The following is a 22,969-nucleotide window of genomic DNA, read 5'->3' as shown; positions in this document are numbered from 1 at the left end:
GTCTCCTCCGGAGTGATGGACACATATTCCAGGGGGCTTCATCCACTGGGAAATGGCTGTTCGGATGTCAGCGGTATAATTACCCCTATGTCAAGTCAGCGAGGATGAAAAAGGAGCCGTCCTGTCACAGTGGGAAGGTGACAGTGAGTTTGGCCATGACTGCTTTCGGATCTGTTTCCTATTTCTTGGTCAGAGGCTGCGATCCTTCCTTCCACCCCCCTCTCCACCTCCTTCTGAGCGCTGCGGTGTCCATGTAACAAGACCATGGAGCCAAGAGCTAATGAGAAGAAGAACGTGTGCTTCTGTCCTCCGGATCAATACACACAGCAGCACGCACCAGACGCACCCCCCCCCCCCTTTTCCACTGCTTCATTTTTCTTCTTCCTACAGATGAGTCGTGTTATTATTTTCAAGGGGTCGATATCCCTACAACCTTTTTTTTATTATTTTATCCGCTGCTCTATAAATTTTCTGATTACTTTAAAGAGTGGGGGACTCGGGTTAAGGCTCTAATTCATCTGGAATAAAAAAAAATAAAATAAAAAAAGGAGGTGAAGGGCATTAACCCTTCTTTAACCTACGGGAAGGTATCTTTAAAATACAAGTGTCATCTGTGATTAATAATAAGGGAACCGATAGAGATCATGTCAGCTGAATATTAGCCCAGAAGCATCGAATTGCTAAAATAACGTAATGTTAACGAATATCAAGTAACGTTAAAGTCGAGAAGTGGTAAAAACCTAAATATGCAAAACATAATCAAAACATACAACATGGGTTCTTTAAAGGTTTGGTTGACAGCTATTACTTTGGATGTCCCCTTTTACTTGGCCGAACCTTCATGTGTTGGGAATAGATAGACGGAAAATAAGCCACTGCTAAAGTCCTCTCCTAGAGAGTAACTCAACATGCCCAATCCTTCTTTCCCATGACATCATATGTTGAGGGAAGAGTGACGAGGCCCCAATACATATTTGGGCTGGGTTCACACACAGTATATTTCAGGCAGTATTTGGTCCTCATCTCAGGTCCTCATTGCAACCAAAACCAGGAGTGGATTAAAAACACAGAAAGGATCTGTTCACACAATGGTGAAATTGAGTGGATGGCCGCCATATAACGGTAAATAACTGCCATTATTTCAATACAACAGCTGTTTTTTTAAGATAACAGCAAATATTTTCTATTAAATGACGGCCATCCACTCAATTACAACATTATGTGAACAGAGCCTTTCTGTGCTTTCAATCCACTCCTGGTTTTGGTTGCTATGAGGACCTGACATGAGGACCAAATACTGCCTGAAATATACGGTGAGTGAACCTAGCCAAATTTAGGTGCAAAGTTATTAACCCCTTAAAGGTACCCATACACATAGCATAGCTGTTGGCCCAGTGTTTGCTTGGCTAAGAACTATTCATTATAGATCAGGAGACTGCACGGACACCGTTAACGATGTCTGTGCAGCCCTTGCTAAAGGATAATCGAGCTGTGTAACATGCTCAGAAAACGAGCGCCAATCTAGCTGATCGGCCTTAATTTCTTGGGTATAGCTGACACGTCTATTGTGTATGAAGACCTTTAGGCCTCATAGATCTGGTGTGACTACTGGTGCCTATGGCCACCTGTTAAACTTTTTACGTCCATTACCTTAAATACATCATTCCTATTCCTATTCTATAAAATGTTATAAAAAGAGATTAGTGCAACTCAATCGATCATTCAGCATTTGATGAGGTTGGATGCAACCCTATGGAGTCCAGGAAAACAAGGATACAAAAAAAAATTGCAAAATTTTTGTTCTTATAGGTCTTATAACACTATAATATCATAAAGCTCATCCTCCCCTCGGCAGTGAAATGGTTCGGCAGCGGGGGCGATGCACTGACTTCGGAGCCTCATCGCAGTCTCCCAGACAGTAGCTGGCGATGGGTTTATTCTCTCCTGAGTCTTCTCGCTGGGATGATGAATGAAGTTTCTGCATGGGGCTGTTATTGGCTTTGTGTTTGTCGATATGTTTGTGTTGGCCTCAGCTCCTCTATGATTGATCTCTATTTCCTGGCTGATCAGTTATTAAGAGGGAACAGCCAAGGGCAGACTGCGCCGGTTACAGAACAAGTGCCTGCTTCACATCGCTGTTATACGTTATGGACGGTTTGTCTACCCCTAGTGACAAGCAGGTCACACGACTAGGATATCCACAATGGGGGCACATAAGACATGAAGCCTACCTGTGTATATGAATCTCCCAGGTGTTCCTTTGCAGAACTGCTTGGATTTGTAGGATAATGTAACTTCCACCACTCCGGGGATATGTCGGGGAGGGGTCTGCACGCGGATGGCATGAGGTGTGATTAACTGCAGAAACAAAGCAAATTACAATAAGCCAATGAAGGGATAGTTGTATGTTTCCAGTTCTCGTAACGTCTCGGTGACACATCCTAGTAAACAAAGGCACAAAAGACGCAATTAACTTGTCAGGTTTTCTATGTAACATGTGGGAATCGATGACAAAATACCTCAGGCACAAAAGTGATAGTGATACCACACGTTTTAAGACAGTCTAACTTTAATACCGTGCTGGAGTTGAAGGTTTGTTTATAGTGTGTTAAAGGGATTGTCTTACATCATATAAGTGCATCAATATGTTCTGATTAATTTCTTCATGTATCTTACAGCTCCATTTTGATGTAGTACTATATAACATATAGAACATATAACGTATAGAACTATATAACACTTGCATAGACTTGGGGTAAAGTTATGAATTCGGGTTACCTGTAGTTACCACTAGGGGGAGCTTACTGTATACATCCATGTTCCCTAATCGTTGGCTCTCCAGCTGTTGCGACAGTACAACTCCTATCATGTAACGGCAGTCTGTGGCTGTCAGGGCATGATGGGAGTTGTACTTTTGCTTGTACTTGTGTACAGCTGGAGAGCCACAGGTTGAGGAGCTCAATAAACTAGCTGTCAGGCAAGACTAAGACTTCATCATTTAAAGGAATGATCCAAAAATTAAATGTCATTCCCTATTCACAGAATAGGGGATAAATAGCCAATCTGAAGGGGAGGGGGGCATCCCAAAAAATGAAGGTCACAAAAAAAATGTGGCCTTCAATGAACAGATGCACTTAAAGCGTGTTCCCACGGTCAGGTTTTTGATGCAGTTTTGAAGCTTACAACGGATCATAAATACAGTATAAGGGGTTTTCCTAGGAAATGTGTGTGTTCAGTGGTGGCCCAAATGATGGGATTCTCCACCAATCACAAGAAATGGGGGTAAAAGCAGAGGTTGGACATGTGTGCTGATGCTCTAAGGGATGGATGAAGAAAATGGAATACAACACGAGTCCTGACCATAAATTTGAATGAAGTTGGAGCTTCTATGTCCAATCACTGCTCTACTCAAACAGGAGGACCATGACTGGACCTCCACCATGACTGGACCTCCACCACTCATCCTCTAACCAGTAGATAGAGTATCCATGTCTTTCACAGGCAATCCCCCTTATATCCATTCTTAGCTTTAAGAACTGGATAAAGAAACCCGGAACCTGGAAACATATCCTTAGCAAAGCAGTGTTTTTCAGTAATTCTCCAGTCTGAGCTAGAGAAGAGCAAACCTTCAGCATTTGATTCCTTTTTTTTCCTTGGTTGCTGGAGAAGTTGGATTCAGACAATAGGCTGTGTACAAGTTTGTGCCCTGGGGCTGTATCTAACTTCTCCAGCCACTGGGAGTTGAATGCCAAACGCTTGGGTAAACTCAAACTTACTTGAGATTTACCTAGTCTGAATCCATTGGATACCAACATATTTGGTCTTCAACTTGATAACAACCTCTACCACCATGACCATTCTTCTCGATAGAGACATTACACTATAGAGCTAACAATGGCCAATCCCATAATGGTGTAAGTACAACTGGTCTTACTTGAAAAAGAAAAAACAGATCGGATATTATCTGGGAATTATAATGCATTGTTTGATTGACTGGATTGGAGTAACTGATGTGGATAGAAGAAGCCTACAGTGAAAACCCAATGAGGAATTCATGGTTGCCTTCTAATCCAACAAGTTTCTCCATCGATGGGCGGTCTTGTATTAGACCAACAATGGAGTGTCTTAGAAAGCAATTCTAGCGGCAGAATACGTGTCTTTTAAAGGGATATAAGATAGAATTGTCCTCATCGAACAGTAAAAAGTGTCAACTAATCTACAGTGGAATCTGACGGTGTGAGAACAGCCGAGAGATGAATCTCAAGTTTCACCGTGAAGAATGAGGATTGCAACCACATGTGAAACAGGATAGGCAGGGGGTCAGCAGAAGCCAGGAAAACCCAAATGTATCAATTAGCCCACATCTCCAGCGCTCCGTGTCCCTAAAACGTCAGAATTTCAGAGCTCTGAATCTCATTAGCCGCCTCTTTTTTTTTATTGTAGTAAATGTACCAGAGCCGCGACCTCAACACGTGTAATGTGTCGGATAACAATGGCGCTAGGCACAGTTCTCAAATCCCAGAAATTATAAGGAGTTCTCTTTAAAGCTCGCTATAATGTCGGATTTTTGCACTTTGCCTCCCGGTTGGATCAGACCCTCGCTCCCTCGCTGTCTTCACACGTCTGGGTATTGTCCTGCCAGGTGGGGATTCCTGAATGCAATCCTGACAAAGATTTCACACTGACTGGGAACACAAGGCGATTCCCTTCGTTTTTTTTTCCGCCAAGAGGAGACAATGATTAACTGCGCTGTTCTTATACAATGTCTGTGTCATCCTCCAACCATTTCTTTTTTTCTTATTTTAAAAATATCATTGTAGAAGGACAATGGTGGAAAGTAAACTTTTTATCTTGTATGGCTTGTGGTATATAACTTTATCTACTTGTTATAAAGAGTATCCCTTCCATCAACTACTGTGCACTTGGAATGTGAGGGGCAAAGGGGTGCCGGTGGAGGGGACGCACACAGAAACAATGGGATATGTTGACCTCTGGTGCCAGCCATGCCACCCGTAATGAATAATCTATACAATATCGTAGGATCCCAGTCTTCTTCATAACCTTTAGCTATTGCTTTCCAGAGACCTGTAAATGTGGCAATGGCGGCTATACACCTCCAATGGCTGCTAGCCAACAGCTTTTGTTCTGATCTCGTGCCAAATGTGCATGTGATTCCAGTGCAGATAGAAGAGAAAGCTGCAGCCATAGCGTCCAATCCTTCTCCTTCCCAACATGATTTTTTTAGACCCCCATATACAAGACTCCATTCACACCTGAACATCATCTATAAAGGGGTTGACTCATCAAGCCATGGTCTTTTAGAGCACATGGACAATATGAATGGGGGTCCCACTTGGGAGACTTTTAGTAAGGATTGATGCCACTCTAATGGGACCATCCATGTAATGGCTGGACAACCATTCATTTTAGTGGGAAACTTATAATACTATAGGTACCTAGATAAGTTCTAGTAGGTGTTGAGGTGGCTGAGGGGGTCAACCCCAATAAATTGTTGCAAACTTGAATAAACCATTGACTCCTATTGCCAACAGTCCTTTCTCATAAAGTGACAATTTCAAGAATAGGGATTATTACTTTCAAACAGATTTTCTTAAAGGTCATAAAATAAGAACAAGTAAGACTTTCCAGCACTTGGGACTTAGGACTTAGCCTAGGGATTAGTGTAAAATATAAACTGTTACTTGGCTTAGTGGTATGACCCCCCAAGTCAATTCCCAGTAACCCTTAGGAAACACCTACCTCACTCCAGACCAGCATGGTGCCAAATATGACCTGTAAGCCGTCAAAGAAATTGTCTCCTATGATGATGACGGTGGCGCCCCCAGTGGTCCATCCTTCGCTCGGACTGATGGCTTTGATACATGGTGTAGCTGCTTTTCAAAAGACAAGAAATGGGGGAAAGAAGGCACTCCATTATTATATGATCACTCAGAACTGTATATATCAAGACATTATACAACATAGTGTAGATATATGGAATATTAGTCAGTGTATAGATGATGTTTTATAACATACTGTTTTGGGGGGCCACAAAAGTGCGGACAATTGGGCATCTATTGTTTTGGATGGGCTATGGACCTGGTTAGCTGCCTCGGATCTTCATCGGCCATCATAAAAACATCAGCGATCAGGAGCAGAGATGGTGGACAGTTTGGGTTCAGCAACGTTCTCCGGACCTGAACCTTCAGCATTTGACTCCCTGCGGCTGCAGAAGTAGGTTGCAGCCCTGGGGAGTCCTGGAAAACATGGATACAGCCATAGCTCTAGGACATGATCTAACTTCTCCAGAGGCTGGGAGTCCAATGCCGAGTGTTCAGCTTCGGAGAACATTGCCGAACCCAAACAGTTCGGTGTCTCAAAGTATATCAGAACTTTTTTTTTTAACCAAAAACTTTGAAATAAAATCTGCTCATTCCATGGTTGTGATGGGCAACAAGCCCAACTGTTACACCAGCCTCCTATGATAAATGAGCCCTACAATAAGGGCCCCATTACATGGAGCAATAATCAGCCCAATCGGCCGATTATCGGTCCATGTAATAGTGACAATGATCATCGGCTGATCGTTTGTTTAGGTTTGGACATAAAACCGTCGGGCGCCAACTGCGCGTACAAGTAATAGCGATGTGCGGCTGACGATTGCCCAAACACTTGATACCTTGCCTCTCTCCGCTCCTGATCTTTTCTCCTGCGCTCCGCAGTTTCCCGGTCCCAGCGGCTGCAGTGTCTGAGCTGCCTGTGAGCTGACAGGCCGCTCAGCCAATCACAAGCTGACCGGGAAGCTGCGGAGCGCAGGAGAGAAGACCAGGAGTGGGGAGAGGTAAGGTATTAGGTGTTTGGGCAAGGGCTGCATGGACATCACTAACGATGTCTATGCAGCCCTTACTGCCTGATTATCAGTCTGTCTAATAGGTCCAGTAAAATGATATAATAGTGTAATAGTACCCTAACTGGTGTTTTCGGCTTTTACCATTGAACTACCCAAATGACAACACGGTAAAATAACCCGTTTTCCAAGACAAAGATTTCACGCTATTGTAGTTGACAGATCCAAAAGTTTTTTCTTTAATCATGTGTCACTTAGGCCCCTCTGCATTGTACAGTAATAAATAATCCTCTGGTAGTCGCCGGATAAATGTGCCGACGTGTTTTTTTCTTCTTTTTTTTTTTTTTTTTGTTAAAACATCAGAGGAGAACCCCCTCCTCTTCAATCTGTGACAATAACATGATTACAGCCACAATTTAGCATAATAGTCCTGAATAGCTGATAGCGTATTGGAGAGTTAAAATGGAAATTATCAAGTAGCGCCTCTTTGTTAAAATAATGATCACTTCACAAATAAAAGCTTTTATCCCAAATGTAGCGTGCAGCCGGAAAATGCTAATTCTTCCCCGTGATGGCTGGCGCCGTTTATTAAATATTACGCTGCCCTGCCTGTTTAAGGAGCCCTTCAGTGCGATGGCTTATGAAAGCCATGTAAATGTCATTTTGTCTCTCCGGCAGCTGATCTGGCGTGTTAGCCTTCCTACAAGGCATCGGCAAAGGCCACGAGCCCAGGGATTTGTTAGGCAAATACCGACAAGTGCTAAAAATCTAACAGATTAAGTGGTTTACATTTCATTTATAGGAGGTGAACTTTGTCTAGGGGACGGGTAATATTTACCGGTGGGCCAGAACGACGCAGAGAGAGACGGGGCCGCCATGATAGGGAAATTAAAAGGGGCTTAAATGGTGAACATAACAAACAGAACGATTTGTGACATTCAGGTGACGTATATGTAAAACATTCAATTGTTCCAATACATGTAAAACGAAAAATTTAAGAACTTAGCAAATGGTTTTCAATAGAAATTTTCCACCGTTTTGTGTTTACAGCTCCTATGAAGACTTATGTGTCTCTATGGTAACAGACTACATACGAACCCTGTGTAGTCTGATCCTGCTGTCATACTTTTATTTTTTAACTGCTAGTAAAGGACTGCGGAAAGAAGTGCCGATCTTAGTGATTGGCATTAATTTGCTGAGCCTTCTGTCCGGCTGGGTCGCATGGATGATCGCTGGATTGTGCAGTGCAGTGCTGGTGTAGTGGTGTACTCCAGTGCCAGTGTGCTGCTGTAGTGCAGTGCTGGTGTAGTGGTGTATTCTAGCCATGGTTTAGTGCTGTAGTGTAGTCCTAGTGTCGTGTTGTAGTCCAGTCCTGGTGTAGAGGTGTAATCCAGTCCTGGTGTAGTTGTGCAGCCCAGTCCTGGTGTAGTGGTGTACTCCAGTCCTGGTGTAGTTGTGCAGTCCAGTCCTGGTGTAGTGCTGTTGTGCAGTGGTAGTGTAGTTGTGTAGTCCAGTCCTGGTGTAGTGGTGTAGTCCAGCCCTGGTGTAGAGATGTAGTCCAGTCCTGGTATAGTGCTATTGTGCAGTGTTGTAGTCCAGTCCTGGTGTAGCGCTGGTATAGGGCTATAATCCAGTGGTGGTGTAGTGCTGTAGTCCAATCCTGGTGTAGTCCAGTCCTAATGTAATGTTGTAGTCCAGTCCTGGTGTAGTGGTGTAATCCAGTCCTGGTTTAGTGGTGTAATCCAGTCCTGGTGTAGTGGTGTATTCCCGTCCTGGTGTAGTGGTGTAATCCAGTTCTGGTGTAGCGCTGGTGTATTGCTATAGCCCATTCCTGGTGTAGTAGTGTAATTCAGTCCTGGTGTAGTAGTGTAATTCAGTCCTGGTGTAGTAGTGTAATCCAGTCCTGGTGTAGTAGTGTAGTCCAGTCCTGGAATAGTGCAGTGCTGTAGTCCAGTCCTGGTGTAGTGGTGTAATCCAGTCCTGGTGTAGTGGTGTAATCCAGTCCTGGTGTAGTGGTGTAATCCAGTCCTGGTGTAGTAGTGTAGTCTAGTCCTGGAATAGTGCAGTGCTGTAGTCCAGTCCTGGTGTAGTAGTGTAGTCCAGTCCTGGAATAGTGCAGTGCTGTAGTCCAGTCCTAGTGTAGTAGTGTAATCCAGTCCAGTTGTAGTGGTGTACTCCAGTCCTGGTGTAGTGGTGTAATCCAGTCCTGGTGTAGTGGTGTAATCCAGTCCTGGTGTAGTGGTGTAATCCAGTCCTGGTGTAAAAGTGTAATCCAGTCCTGGTGTAGTGCTATAGTAGAGTACTGGTGTAGTGCTATAGTCCCTTCCTGGTGTAGTTATGTGGTGTAGTGTTGGTGTGGTGTTGTAGTCCAGTCCTGGCATAGTGCTGGTGTAGTGCTGTATTCCCGTCCTGGTGTAGTGCTGTATACAGTACAGTGCTGGTGTGGTGACATCCAGCAGTCCTCCTGATTACCCATCAGTACAGGCAACTTCAGCTGACCCCATTCACTTGATGGTGCAGTTTCCCTTACAGCCAGACACAATGCTATACCTGCGCTGCATCCCTTTTGATTCTCATGACTAACAGAGATCACACAGGCCCCTGTATATATATATCCTAGCAATATCACATCACTTTATGAGATTGTAAAAGCCCTTTAATAATACAACACTAGAATTTGCCGGGTGTCAGATTATGAGGTATTCTGAATTATCAGTTGGTCTTAGAAACATAAATACCGTAAAATACATATATACCTTTAAATTTCCTAAAAGTAATAAAAAAAACCCCTCAAACCAACAAACTTCACTTTTTATGTGTGACATGCTCTCCTTTTTACTGTCGCATTTTCAGGCAACTCCATAAAACCGCCTCCACCTTGTACTTGTGAAGGACGCAGTTATTGCCATGAGATTATGAATTCGGCAGGTGATTCTCGGCAAAGATAAAAATTTTAAAACTTCGCTATGAGCCTCAGAATCCTGAACAGAGAAAGTGTATCTGTGAAGTGCCAGGTGTAATTAGATGTACCCAGTCCAATCATTGGTACTGCCAGCGCCACACATTCATGACGCAAGAGAAGTCATCATACATCCTAAAAACATCTGACGGAAATAACCCTTGATCTGCTGGTCGTTCTTATACAGGAAAATTGCCTGAATCCTATATCTGATAAATGAGAAATCCATACCAGACAAAACAGCTCTTAAAGGGGCGGGGCATAGCATGGTACCTATCTCTAGTGTTCTGAGATCGAATCCATTGTTTGGTAGGAAAATATTTAGAATTACTTCTCTCCTCATTCTGGGCTAAGGAGTCCAGTGGGAGGTGCTTATCAGTGACTGACAGCTAGCTTTGAATACTCATATAGAGGAGGCTGTTAATCACTGGTTAGGCCCGCCCACAGGACTCCTAGAATGAGCAAGGAGTCCGATCAATAAATGACAAGTTATACAGAATCTTTTCCCATAAAACTATATGTCAATCTGTTAAGCTCCTCCTCCTCAAATGTTGTAAGTAGAGAAAACTGCATTATCCTGGTGACAGGTCCAGTTTAAATCTCCATCTTTGGTGACGGAGAGAGCACTTAAAAAATATGTCCGGGCATTAAAAAAAAGTGACATTTGAATAAAAAATAAGCTATACTCACTTACCCTGATCCCTTACAGCTGCTGTGCTAAAGCCACATGTCTCTGCTTCTCCCTGCTCCCTCTCCTGTTGATGCGCTTTCCCTGCAAGAGGTGCCCGCTCAGCCAATCAGTGACTGAGAAAGGACACTGCTGCGGACAGTGACTGGAGGAGCAGGGCATGACGTGTCTCCAGGAGCCAGAGGGTGGCAGGAAAGACTGCACGAGGAGCATCAGTTTGGCAGCTGTGGGGGACCACGGTAGGTGAGTATTTAAATTTTTTTTTATGCCACTCTGTGCCATCTATCTTTCTATCTTCTGTCTATCTATCTTCTATCTATCTATCTATCTATCTATCTATCTATCTATCTATCTATCTATCTATTTCCGATTAGTATAAGATTTCACCCCTTTGACACGGGAAATGGTTGCACCCTGCTATCAATTTATCAATACTTTTCTAGTAGGTACAGCAGGGAACAGCACAAAGTAAAGTTCTAAGAAAGTTCCAGAATAGTTCTTTCTTATTGGGACTATAAGTATCTGTTATAACAGATGCATGAAAAGTGGTAATGGGTCACCTTAAATTTTTTTTGTAATTATTCTGTATTTTTTTTTTTTTTACATAGAAGAGACATGAAGTGCCAGCCCTGAGCACACCTGTTCATGTTACCATGGGGGCAGCAACGTCTGGAGCTCAGGGCACCGTGGCAGCTGATCAGTAGCCGGAGACGCATCGTACACTGAGCGGAAGATTTAAAACTGTTTAAACGGCTGAAGGCTAAATATAGACGGAAGGATTCTGTCTGTTTCCTTTTTATATCTTGTTTGCTACATGACTGCCTGAACAATACCGGCAGCGAACACAGCGACACGCTGCAGAGACTTTCTTTCCTCATTCATTCATTTAGTCAGTCTTTCTGGCAATAAATTGCTAGAATAAATTTAGAGGGATAATCAAGAGGGGAAAAAAATGACTTCTTTTTAAAAAGCCTCAAATGTTCCAGTACTTATCAGCTGTTGTATGCCCTGCAGGAAGTGGTGTTTTTTCCCAGTGCTCTCTGCTGCCACACCTGTCCATAACAGGAACTGTCCAGAGCAGGAGCAAATCCCCATAGAAAACCTCTCCTGCTCTGGACAGTTCCTGACATGGACAGAGGTGGCAGCAGAGAGCACTGTTTCAGACTTCCTGCAGGACATACATCAGCTGATAAGTACTGGAAGGCTTCGGTTTTATAGAAATAATTTACAAATTTGTTTAACTTACTGTGACCAGTTGTTTTGAAAACTATTTCTTTTCTCTGGAGGACCCCTTTAATAACTATCACTGAGGTGTATGACATCTAAAAAATGTTATTATGATGGTTTAAGGCCATGTTCCCATTTTGTATGACACTGGCCGTTCTATTACCCGGCCGGGACATGGAACGGCCGGTGTCAGAGAAGATCATCCCAGCCGGTACGGCATGCGCTCGCGCCCGCATCTACATTCCCCGCTGCTCACAATGGAGCGTGCGGCCAGAGCCGCACACTCCATTGTGTGAACTGACAAGTTCTCTGCGTCCGCTATTCAGTGAATAGCGGCCGCAGAAAACTGACATGTCACTTTCTTGCGGCAGCAGTTTCTAGGCATCCCGGCCGGAGTGTATACTATAGGGGAGATTTATCAAACATGGTGTAAAGTGAAACTGACTCAGTTGCCCCTAGCAACCAATCAGATTCCATTTTTCATTCCTCACAGACTCTTTGGAAAATGAAAGGTGGAATCTGATTGGTTGCTAGGGGCAACTGAGCCAGTTTCACTTTACACCATGTTTGATAAACCTCCCCCTGTATGTATACACTCTGGCCAGGATTCCCTCAGCAGCAGGACTACGTAAGTACCGTAGCAATCACCGCCGTGATCACTACGGTACTTACATAATGTGAACATAGCCTATAAGTACAAAAACGCCACAACAAACATTGTTTGTTATATACCACCCTCACTGATATCACGATACTTCAACACATAGAAGATAAAGGAAAAATAAATTATTCCACTTTGCTATACACAGACCTGTACCCTTTAATAAACCTATTAATAAAACAACACGATTAGCAATTCCTTATTTTCTTATGGGGATTGACAATTTTATTATAACACCGCTGGGGTACAAGAACCTTCAGCTTCTCTGTTACTGTTCTGGGTAAAACTGACATGTGTTATGATTAGTGCAGCACCTGGTGGGCGGAGCATGGCACAGGGATCCTCTTATTGGTGTCCTGGGTCATGCCCCGCCCCCGAGGTACTGCACTATTAAACACAAAGTACATAATTAGTCATAACATAAAAAAGATCACTGACAGAAGTGAATATCTTGGATTGCCTGGTGACAACCTACCTATACATTTAGCATTCTCTAATGGCAGTGGACTATCTTAGCAGCATAATGTGCCCTGCAACATTGGAAAAAAAAAAAAAAGTTGAGGAATGGTATGAGGAATATGACATGTATCTATTGTGTGCAGTACAATGAAAAATGACGTTCTGAATGGGGGTGACAAATGACTGAGATAACTGCGACTATCTCATATCCTTACAATTATTCCAAGAAGAGAAAGAAAGGCGATTGTTAAAGATTCTCCCCACAACACTAATGACAGCTATTCTACGAGTATACGGATGAACGTATGTGATGGTGACATCCCTGTAACATAGAGTCATTATATTCCACTGAGCCCCCCCCCCACAGACCACCCAGGGACCCGGGCAGGGGATGGGACGGTAACACACATCATCAACTGGTGCCTTAGGAACAAACAAAAACACAAAAACACACCATAAAATAATTGTGGAGATGATTCATTCTGGTTATAAAACTCCAAAACTGGTGGCGGGGAGAGAGATTTTATGACAGCAATGCTGGGAACATAGCACTTTCCACATGCTTCCCATGCAGAGCCCGATCCCTCTACACGACTATAAAAAATTATACATTTTATTATTGCCGGCAACATCAAATTTTTTATATTTTTGGTACATCCATCCAAAAACGGTTAAATAAGTTTGTCTAGATAGCACCCCCTACTGGCTATAGTAAAAATTAATGACTGTGACTACTGGTTGGTGATGCAGAACATGGTCAGATGCTATATGACAGATTTAGGCCCTCCAGCTGTTGCAAAACTACAATTCCCATCATGCCTGGACAGCCAAAGCTTTAGCTTTGGCTGTCCAGGCATGATGGGAATTGTAGTTCTGTTTTACCCTAGACCACCAGGAAAGAAAATAATAAACCTTCTTGTACCCTAGCAGCGTAGAAACTAAAATATTAACAGTACCCTGGACCACCAGGGAACGAAAGACTGTTTCAGTATTAATCCTCCTTTCTACCACTGACTATCAAGAAAAATTGCCCTAGACCACCGGGGAATAAAATACTAATCCTATCTCCTACATTAGGCCACAAAGGGCATAACACTAGTCCACCAGGGAATAAAATACTAAGCCTATCTCCTTCATTAGGCCACAAAGGACAAAGGGCATAACACTAGAACAACAGGGAATAAAATACTAATCCTATCTCCTACATTAGGCCACAAAGTGCATACTACTAGTCCACAGGGAAAAAATACTAATCCTATCTCCTTCATTAGGCCACAAAGGACCAAGGGCATAACACTAGTCCACCAGGTAATAAAATACTAATCCTATCTCCTACATTAGGTCACAAAAGGCATAACACTAGTCCACCAGGGAATAAAATACTAATCCTATCTCCTTCATAAGGCCACAAAGGACAAAGGGCATAACACTAGTCCACCAGGTAATAAAATACTAATCCTATCTCCTACATTAGGTCACAAAAGGCATAACACTAGTCCACCAGGGAATAAAATACTAATCCTATCTCCTACATTAGGCCACAAAGGACCAAGGGTATAACACTAGTCCACCTGGGAATAATATACTAACCCTATTTTCTACCTTAGGCCACAAAGGAAGAAGGGCATCACGCTAGACCACCAGAGACCCTTTCTTCTACCACAATACCAATATCTCCTCCACTAAAGAATAGAGTCTTATGCTCTCCTTCTACCCAAGCGCACCAAGATAGTTGGCATTATGCTAAACCACTAGGGAGGGAAATACTAACCTTCCTTTCTACCCTTGACTGATAAGAGGAAGACGATTTACACTAGACCACCAGGTAATCATATACGAATCCCCTCACCACAGAATTAAATATTAATCACTCTATCTTGGGAAACACCTAAGAAAGTGGCATCGCCCTGGACCACCAAGTAATCAAATACTAACTCTTCAACCCTAGACCACCAGGGCATCAAATATTTATTTTTCTCCTATCTTAAAAAATAAAGTATTAACCCCTTTTTCTCCCCTAGAATACCAATACTGCTTGTTCTATAAGGCTATGTGCAGACTTAGTAAGGCTACGTTCACACTACTTTTTTGCACACTACAGTTTTTCGTTTTTTGCCAAAAAAAAACAGATGAAAAACTGATGAAAAAAACCCGATGTAACTGTGTGCATCTGTTTTGATCCGTTTTTCCATTGACTTTCATTATAAAAAAAAACAGATCCGTTTTTTTAGCGTACACAAAAAACGGATTGCAAAAACGTAGTGTGAACCCAGCCTAAGAGACCGGCCGTTCCGTGACCCATTCTTTTCGGTCCCTGAAGAGATCATCCCAGCTGGTACTGCAGTACTGGCTGGATGATCTTTGCAGCCGCAGAGTTCTGATGTGGGCGCATCCGTGTGCGCCCGCATCAGAACTCCCCACTGCACACTATGGAGCGAGCGGCCGCAGCCGCTCGTTCCATAGTGTGCACTGACATGGTTTTCTGCAGCCGCTATTCAATGAATAGCGGCCGCAGAAAACTGACATGTCAGTTCTTTGCGGCGCCGCTGGGGATCCCGGCTGGAGTGTATACTATGTGTATACACTCTGGCTGGGATCCTATAAGTGGCAAGGTAACGTATATTTTCGAAATAATCACAGCCGTTGTAGAACGGCTGTGGTTTTACAAAAATATACGTTATGTGAACATAGCCTAACCCTATCCATTATGAGGTAGAAGGTGCTAGAAGGCGGAGCAGCTGACTGCCCTGGTTGTATGGGAAATGGCTTTAATACGCGGCTATAGACATCAGATATTGACCGTCTATGACAGGGGCCCGGCTCGGAAATGAACGTCCCTCCTGGAAAGTGCTGCGAGTGTTAATCTTGGCCGCTGTCTTGTCTTTCACAGGCATTGATTCCGAGCTCCGGATTATCCAGATGGTCATATAAGATTCCTTGTGATAGGATTAACCCGCTCTCCAATCCATCTGGTACCCTTGTCGCAGACCGCGGGGGGCCTCCGTAATGATAGGGACGGACGAGCCGCTGTTTAAACCAACAGTTCTTTCATTAATTCAAGCTTATGGAAATGATGAGAAGATTTTCATTTGCACTATAATAGTAAGGATCAGTCTATATCCTATTATAGCCACACATTATGGCGTTTTATAGTAGGATATAATATCGGATTAGGTTCATAGTTTTCATCGAAGACAAAGGACTAATTCATCTTGATTGCAATACATATATATATATATATATATATATATATATATATATTGGTGAAAATGTATTTAAAGGGGTTTTATTAGAGTTCTGCCCTCTCCCACAAACAGCGCTACTCCTATCCGTAGGCCGTGTCTGGTATTGCAGCCTCATTCGCTTTTCTGGCTCATGTTAGTGAAGTAATGCCTGACAGTTTATTGTACAGGGGACGGGGTCCCTGTAACCACTTCCCAACACATTTGTTGTACTTATATGTTAAAATCTCCTATCCACAGAAGCTACCAACAACCGGCACCCCCGTCGTTGTTCAGCGCCAGCACTACACAGCAAATGGGACCGGAAACAACTGGCTTTTTTCCCTGTATAGTGGCTGAGCCTAGTTTCTGCAGCTCAGCTGTTGTTCACTTAAAGGGGTACTCCAGTGGAAATATTTTTTTAATGTCAACTGGTGTTAGAAAGTTATACAGATCTGTAAATTTCTTCTAATTTTCCAGTACTTATCAGCTGCCGTATGTCCTGTAGGAAGTGGTGTATTCTGTCCAGTCTGACACAGAGCTCTCTGCTGCCACCTCTGTCAATGTTAGGAACTGTCCAGAGGTTTTCTATGGGGATTTGCTACTGGTCTGGACAGTTCCTGACATGGACAGAGGTGGCAGCAGAGAGCACTGTGCCAGACCACACCACTTCCTGCAGGACATACAGCAGCTGAAAAGACTGTAAGACTTGTGATTACAAATTTGTATAAGTTTCTGAAACCAGTTAGTTTTTTTTTTTAGGGAGTACCCCTTTCAATGAGAGCTGAGCTGCAGAAACACAGGATCACCAATACACAGTAAACTGTGTCTCCATTCACTCCATCCAGTATAGTGAGGGTGCTTAACAGCTGACTGGCGGGGGTGCCAAGTGTCAGCATACCGCCAATAAGTAATTGATAGGCCATAAGTCTGTTTTGCTGGTAAAAAATCTGAATAGGTTTTTTTTTTAACCATCCCAACTTTATTAAATTAAACAAAATTCAATATACGGTACCTCAAATAGTACCATTGAAATATACAATCTAATGTCAACCAGGGGTCCAATGAAGGCTTTCCAAAAGATAAAGGATAAAATAAAGGAAAAAATGCCGCCATAAGGAAACATATTTGATGGCGTATAAAGCAAAACATGGTGTAAAGTGAAACTGGATCAGTTGCCCCTAGCAACCAATCAGATTCCACCTTTCATTCCTCACAGACTCTTTGGAAAATGAGAGGTGGAATCTGATTGGTTGCTAGGGGCAACTGAGCCAGTTTCACTTTACACCATGTTTGATAAATCTCCCCCGTCGACCTTGTACTTCTGTGATTTTTCATTAATAGATCTCATATGAGCAGGCCCGCTTCTGCCATGAGGCGGAATGAGCCTTCCGCCTCAGGCGGCAGATTTTGCGGTCCGGCAGGGGGCGGCATTATGTCCCCGCTCACCTGTCCCGTCGGGGCGGCCGCTCACCTGTCCCGTCGCCCGCGCTCTCCACATCCCGTCAGGTCCCGCGATGTCACCCTGCAGCTGTCACGGACCTCCAGGCTGTGGTGAGTGCCCGGGGTCGGTGGGGGACGCGCTGGGGTGATCGGGTCGCGCGGGACCGCCCCGCGCGACCCGATCACCCCACTCACTCACCACAGCCTGGAGGTCTGTGACATTGCGGGACCTGACGGGATGTGGAGACAGCAGAGAGCGCGGGCCGGCTGCGGCGTGGGACAGGTGAGTGGATGGCTGCGGCGACGGTGGGGGTGGGGGTGGGGTGGGGGGGGGGGGGGAGTGCCGGCCATCACTCGGGGCGGCCGCCTGAGGTTTGCCTCAGGCGGCAGAAACCCCAGAATCGGCCCTGCATATGATGAATGAATTAATGTAAAAAGTATCGGCGTTCGCTCTTACACTATCTGCCTCTTTTTTTTAAAAAACCATAAAGCTGACTCTTAAGATGCTATCGCGTGTATCTTCTCTCATTTATGGCCTCGAAAGAGCACAAAACCCAAATAAAAGGACACCAAGCATGCTCGGAGACAGTTGGCAGATGACCTCGGCGGGGCTCGGAGCAGTCATCCGTCATCCAATAACACACCTCTGGTGCCAAGCGGCAGCAGCTGCCCACATGTGCGAATCACTTGGCCGTGCCAGCATTGTTCCCAATGGGTTCAGGTGCTTCTTCATCTCCACATTACCTCTAACCTCGAATTTAGAAGAAAATAATATAATTTCGAGATGGTCCGGGCTCAAAAATGTTCAAAAATAGTCCTATATGGATCATTGCCCAGTGTTCTGTAGACATATGGTGCCTGTTTACGGTGACAGTATGTATATATCCTATGAATGATTCCGGGCATGCTTACACGTAGGGCGTGGATGACAAAGACACAAATAAACACATGCGGCTAATGTAGGAATGGACTGGTTTAGTCTCTGGGTGGATCTAGATTATACACAGACCCCAAGAGACTCCAGGCTCCAGTCCAAAAAATGTTTTTCACCATTCTGTTTTTCCATTCTCCTATGTTTCCAGTGGCGTTCAGGCCCTCCGGGCTTATTTAAAGATAGGCTTGTCACCGAGCGAGCGGCTATAATATCATCGGTGAAAATCTCCAACTATGAAAAAGTCACAGCTGGCTTCTCACTTCTAAAAAGGAACCAGAAGATTCCGCTCGGGTCAGAAAGGCGTCGGGCCCCGGCTCATAATGGAGAAAGTTATTTTTTGGGCCAAAAAATGATTTATTGAAGTAAAGGGATCATGACCCAATGCTAAGACCCTTCTTCTGGCCCAGAAGTGTACACCCCTGAAGCAGTGGAGCACTGGTGTAAGAAGGTTAAAGGGGTACTCTGGCATTTATTTTTTTTTTCAGATCAACTGATTTTAGATAGTTATATAGATTTGTAATTTACTTCTATTTAAAAATCTCTAAAAAGTCTTCCAGTACTTAGCAGCTGCTGTATGTCCTACAGGAAGTGGTGTATTCTATCCAGACTGACTGACACAGCGCTCTCTGCTGTCACCTCTGTCCATGTCAGGAACTGTCTAGAACAGAAGAGGTTTTCCATAGGGATTTGCTACTGCTCTGGACAGTTCCTGACATGGACAGAGGTGGCAGTAGAGAGCATTGTGTCAAAATGGAAAGAAAACTCCACTTCCTGCAGGGCATACTGCAGCTGATAAGTATGGGAAGACAAGATTTTTAAATACAAGTAAATTACAAATCCGTATAAATTTCTGATTTGAAAGAAAATTTTTATCGCCAAAATACCCCTTTAAGCAATCTCCTAATTGCCACTCTTAAAGTGACACTGTCATCCCTTTTTGCATTCTGACTTCTATACATAAGTGTAGAGTTTTCATACCTTATTTAACATCATACGTCACGGTGCTTGTTCAAGTTAAAAGTGATCTTTTATCAACTGCAAATTGTGCTTAGTGGGCGGGGCTTCACTGCAACAGCGCGGCTTACCCCCTGCCCACGGAGCCTTCCATGATGTCATAGACACATAGGCCCCGCCCCCTCGCCCGCCATTGGAACAAGCTGGCCTAAAGGTCTAGACCCCACCCCCTCTAGGTAGGCCTATACCAATTGCTGTGGATGCCTATAGGAGGATTCCCAGGTTGCAGTGCTCAGAGCAGTCAAGGTTTGACTGTGTTGGTTACACAATATTTCCAGCAAAGTTGACTTTCTTTTTACCTTTAAGTCAGAAACCACTTGATGCGGGCCTGACTGGGATAAGTACTTTGAGAAAAATCCTGATTTCATCCCCCTAAACTCCACAAGGAGCTGTGGACTCCTGAAGGAGGATTCCCACATTGCAGTCCCCAGAAGAGTCAAACAAAGTTGCATGGAGACGTTTACATTGCATACAGGAAAGTGGACTCTCTAAGCCACAATTCAATGCTGGACAGACTACGGTGCAAAGTCTTTGGAATCTGGTCTTCGTACCTAATTCTCACATGGAGGTGCGGACTGGTGGATGATTCCTATGCTGTTGTTAGGTGAAGTTATTAGAGTAGTGGTATAGGCAGGAATGAAGATGAGGGCTGTCACCTGAAGGTCAGACAGACTGTGACAAGCCAAAGAATAAGATAAATGCATATTCGGCAATGGTGCCCAGAGTTTTAGCCATAGCAGAACCTCAAGTACCAGGCAATGGAACTGCTCAAGATCAAGGCCAAGGTCAACTGGATGAAGTCATCATAGGGCATGGTGTTGGAACAGGGTGAGGTGAGTAAGAGGGACTCAAATTGAAAGTTATAACTTACTAACTTTTGTCATACCGTAACATGACCCACCTGTGCTATGTTGCGCTCTCATTGAGCCCTATGGGCAATAACGTTATTAACATGACAACATGGCTTACAGAAAAATTCTGGTAGTCTGAAGGTTCTATACCCAGATAAGAGGCAGAAAATAGCATTGAAAGGGTTCCCAATGGACTGGCATCAATTTTAAAGAAAAACACTGAACTGACTATACATCTACATTACAGAACTGCAACCCCCCCCCCCCCCCCCCCCCTCATCCTGCTCGTCACGGCTGGTATACACCACAAAAAAGGTAAGAATACGCCGGGGTGTAACAATAATAAATGTCCCCCTTTGTTTATACAGCTCCTATGCAAAATTATTTATCTCCAGGGTAACAGACTACAAACAAACCCTGTGTAGTCTGACCCATATACCCTCATATACCCCCTTGTTTAATGGACACAAGATATAGAAAAAAAACCCCACTTATATGATAATTAAAAAAAAATTTAAAGGAACAAATCCTAGCAAGCTCCTCTGACAAGAGGCCAATACACGTTCCCATCCTGCCTCCTGAATGTTATTTTATTACTCTGGAAGCCTCCAGAAGAAAAGATTTGTCTGATGTAAATGTATTAATATTGAACGCCTAGATAAAGAAATCCTCACAAGCAGGAGGCAAAGCGAAATAAATTGAACCGGCCATTTAAAAAGAGGAACATTTAACATCTTGTCAGTCTCCTCTCTGGCTGCCAGGACCTCTTGAGTCTGCTCGCTTTCATTTGCATAAACACTGGCAGAGAGTTCAGCGTAGCTGCTAGCACTAATGGTACATAAAGTAATTTAGTCACTTCTCCCCGGAATGCTGTCAGGGTGACGAGTTCCCCTGCTTTCCCTTGTAGCATATTCAATCATTGAATAATAATGTAGTGCAGCTGGCAGCTCAGAGGGGTCCTGCACTATCCCTGGATGAGACTAAAGCCTTTAGTCACCGGGGAAGGGATGAGATACGTATGCTTCCCTCCGCGCACATCAGCCCTGTGATTTGGAGTCGTTACCGGATTTGATTAGTCTTTTTTTAAAAAAAAAAAAATCCAAATAGATCTGGAACTTCACAGAGAATCGTATGGGGAAGCAATCAGAAAGTAGGTCGGAGAATTCAATTATTTCTCTACAGTTATAATTTTATATCGGTCACAAAATAGTTATATTTACTGTTATAGTTATATCTATAGATGCTATGCAGAACTAGGTGTCTCCAAGGTAACAGACTACAAACAAACCTTGTGTAGTCTGGTTTTGCAGTCATACAATTTTAATCTCTCCCCTATTTCAGCATTGGACGATGATAAGGCTGGTTCGCACAGTAAAATGTAACATTTTGGGGGACATTTATTAAGACCGACACACCAGTCTTAAATTAGGCCCTGCCCCCATTCACACTAAAGAATTTACTAAGTGCATGCCTCTAAGGTAAGTCCGGCAGGACCAGTGCCTGCCATACAGAAATCTACACAGTGAGGGTGAGGGTCCCTACCTTGCTGCAACAACCCCCCACCCCCCCATTCCGCTCATCACCGCTGGTATACACCACGGAGAAGGTAGGAATACGCCAGGGGTGTAACAATAATAAATGTCCCCCTTTGTGTCTACAGCTCCTATGCAAAATTATTTGTCTCCAGGATAACAGACTACAAACAAACCCTGTGTAGTCTGATCCTAGAGTTTTTTATAACCCGACAAATAGAGGTCAGTATGGGACAATGTTAGGGCTTACTCACATGGTATATTTAAAAATTGCACTTTAAAATCCTCGTAGAAATCCACGTCTGAAATCCATGAAATCCTTGGTACTGATTTATAATGGGAGAAAGCTGCATTGCGTACGATGCACAATATTTAGCATGTGCGCTAGTCACCTTTCATAAGTTCCCCCATTCAGTTCTATTTAATATTCTAATCTTCTTATATGTTTTGACCACTAGAGGCGCTATTCTTTCAGCCTCTTTTAATATTAAGTATTGCTAAGAAACCAATATCTTGATCTGTCTATAGGTAATCTAAGTCCAGTTGCCTTAGATATCACTTCATGTATGACATTTGATTAGGTCCATTTTTCAGTCTATACCTTCTTTATGTGGAGTGGACTATAGTTCTGTGGTTGAACCCAATGACGTAGATTTTGTAAAACAATAACTAGGGTATCTTACCATGTTCAAGATACGAAGGAGTGCCATCCGAGGGGTCCAGCCTGCGCGCCCTTCTTCCGTGTTTTGAGTTGTTATGGACGAACATATTATCCGATACAGCCAGCACATGTCCGTCCACATTGATGGTGGTAGACACAACAACCTGTAACGAGACACCAAGATGGATTACTAAGATGGTGTGCACTAGACATGGCTGGACAAAGGTCAAACGTTTACCATCCACCTTAGTCTGGCATTCACAATCCCTATGACCCAAAATTCCTTATAACCATGGAATTGTATATACAGATTGCAATGTTTAAAATGTTTGAAGCATCAAGTTGACTTTCAAATTCATTCTAGACCCATAGAGGACCTTGGAGGACAGTGCACCCCAGCCTTTTGTACATTGTGATCCAATACGTAGCTCACAGCCATGTTCACACACTATCAAAATGGCGGACGTCATTT

The 22,969-nt window shown here is 43.6% G+C and overlaps 1 protein-coding gene across 8 annotated transcripts in view; it reads right to left on the bottom strand.

Annotated features, from left to right (window-relative positions):
- Nucleotides 1–22,969, bottom strand: part of EBF1 (EBF transcription factor 1) — a 312,968-nt gene that overhangs the window by 39,479 nt on the left and 250,520 nt on the right. For 4 of the 8 annotated variants that reach the window (XM_069953297.1, XM_069953328.1, XM_069953307.1 and 1 more), the window contains exons 8-10: nt 22,520–22,661; nt 5,761–5,894; nt 2,232–2,358 (exon numbers count right to left, since the gene is read on the bottom strand). In XM_069953297.1, coding sequence (XP_069809398.1) covers nt 2,232–2,358; nt 5,761–5,894; nt 22,520–22,661 — 403 coding nt within the window. The remainder of the gene's footprint in view (nt 1–2,231; nt 2,359–5,760; nt 5,895–22,519; nt 22,662–22,969) is intronic. The other 4 variants (XM_069953313.1, XM_069953344.1, XM_069953320.1 and 1 more) reach the window with 1 other exon arrangement.

Source organism: Dendropsophus ebraccatus, chromosome 1 (assembly GCF_027789765.1).
Source record: "Dendropsophus ebraccatus isolate aDenEbr1 chromosome 1, aDenEbr1.pat, whole genome shotgun sequence".
Taxonomy (NCBI): Eukaryota; Metazoa; Chordata; class Amphibia; order Anura; family Hylidae; genus Dendropsophus; species Dendropsophus ebraccatus.
The sequence above is the reverse complement of the archived record's forward strand: the minus strand, read 5'-3'. Positions and strand labels throughout refer to the sequence as shown.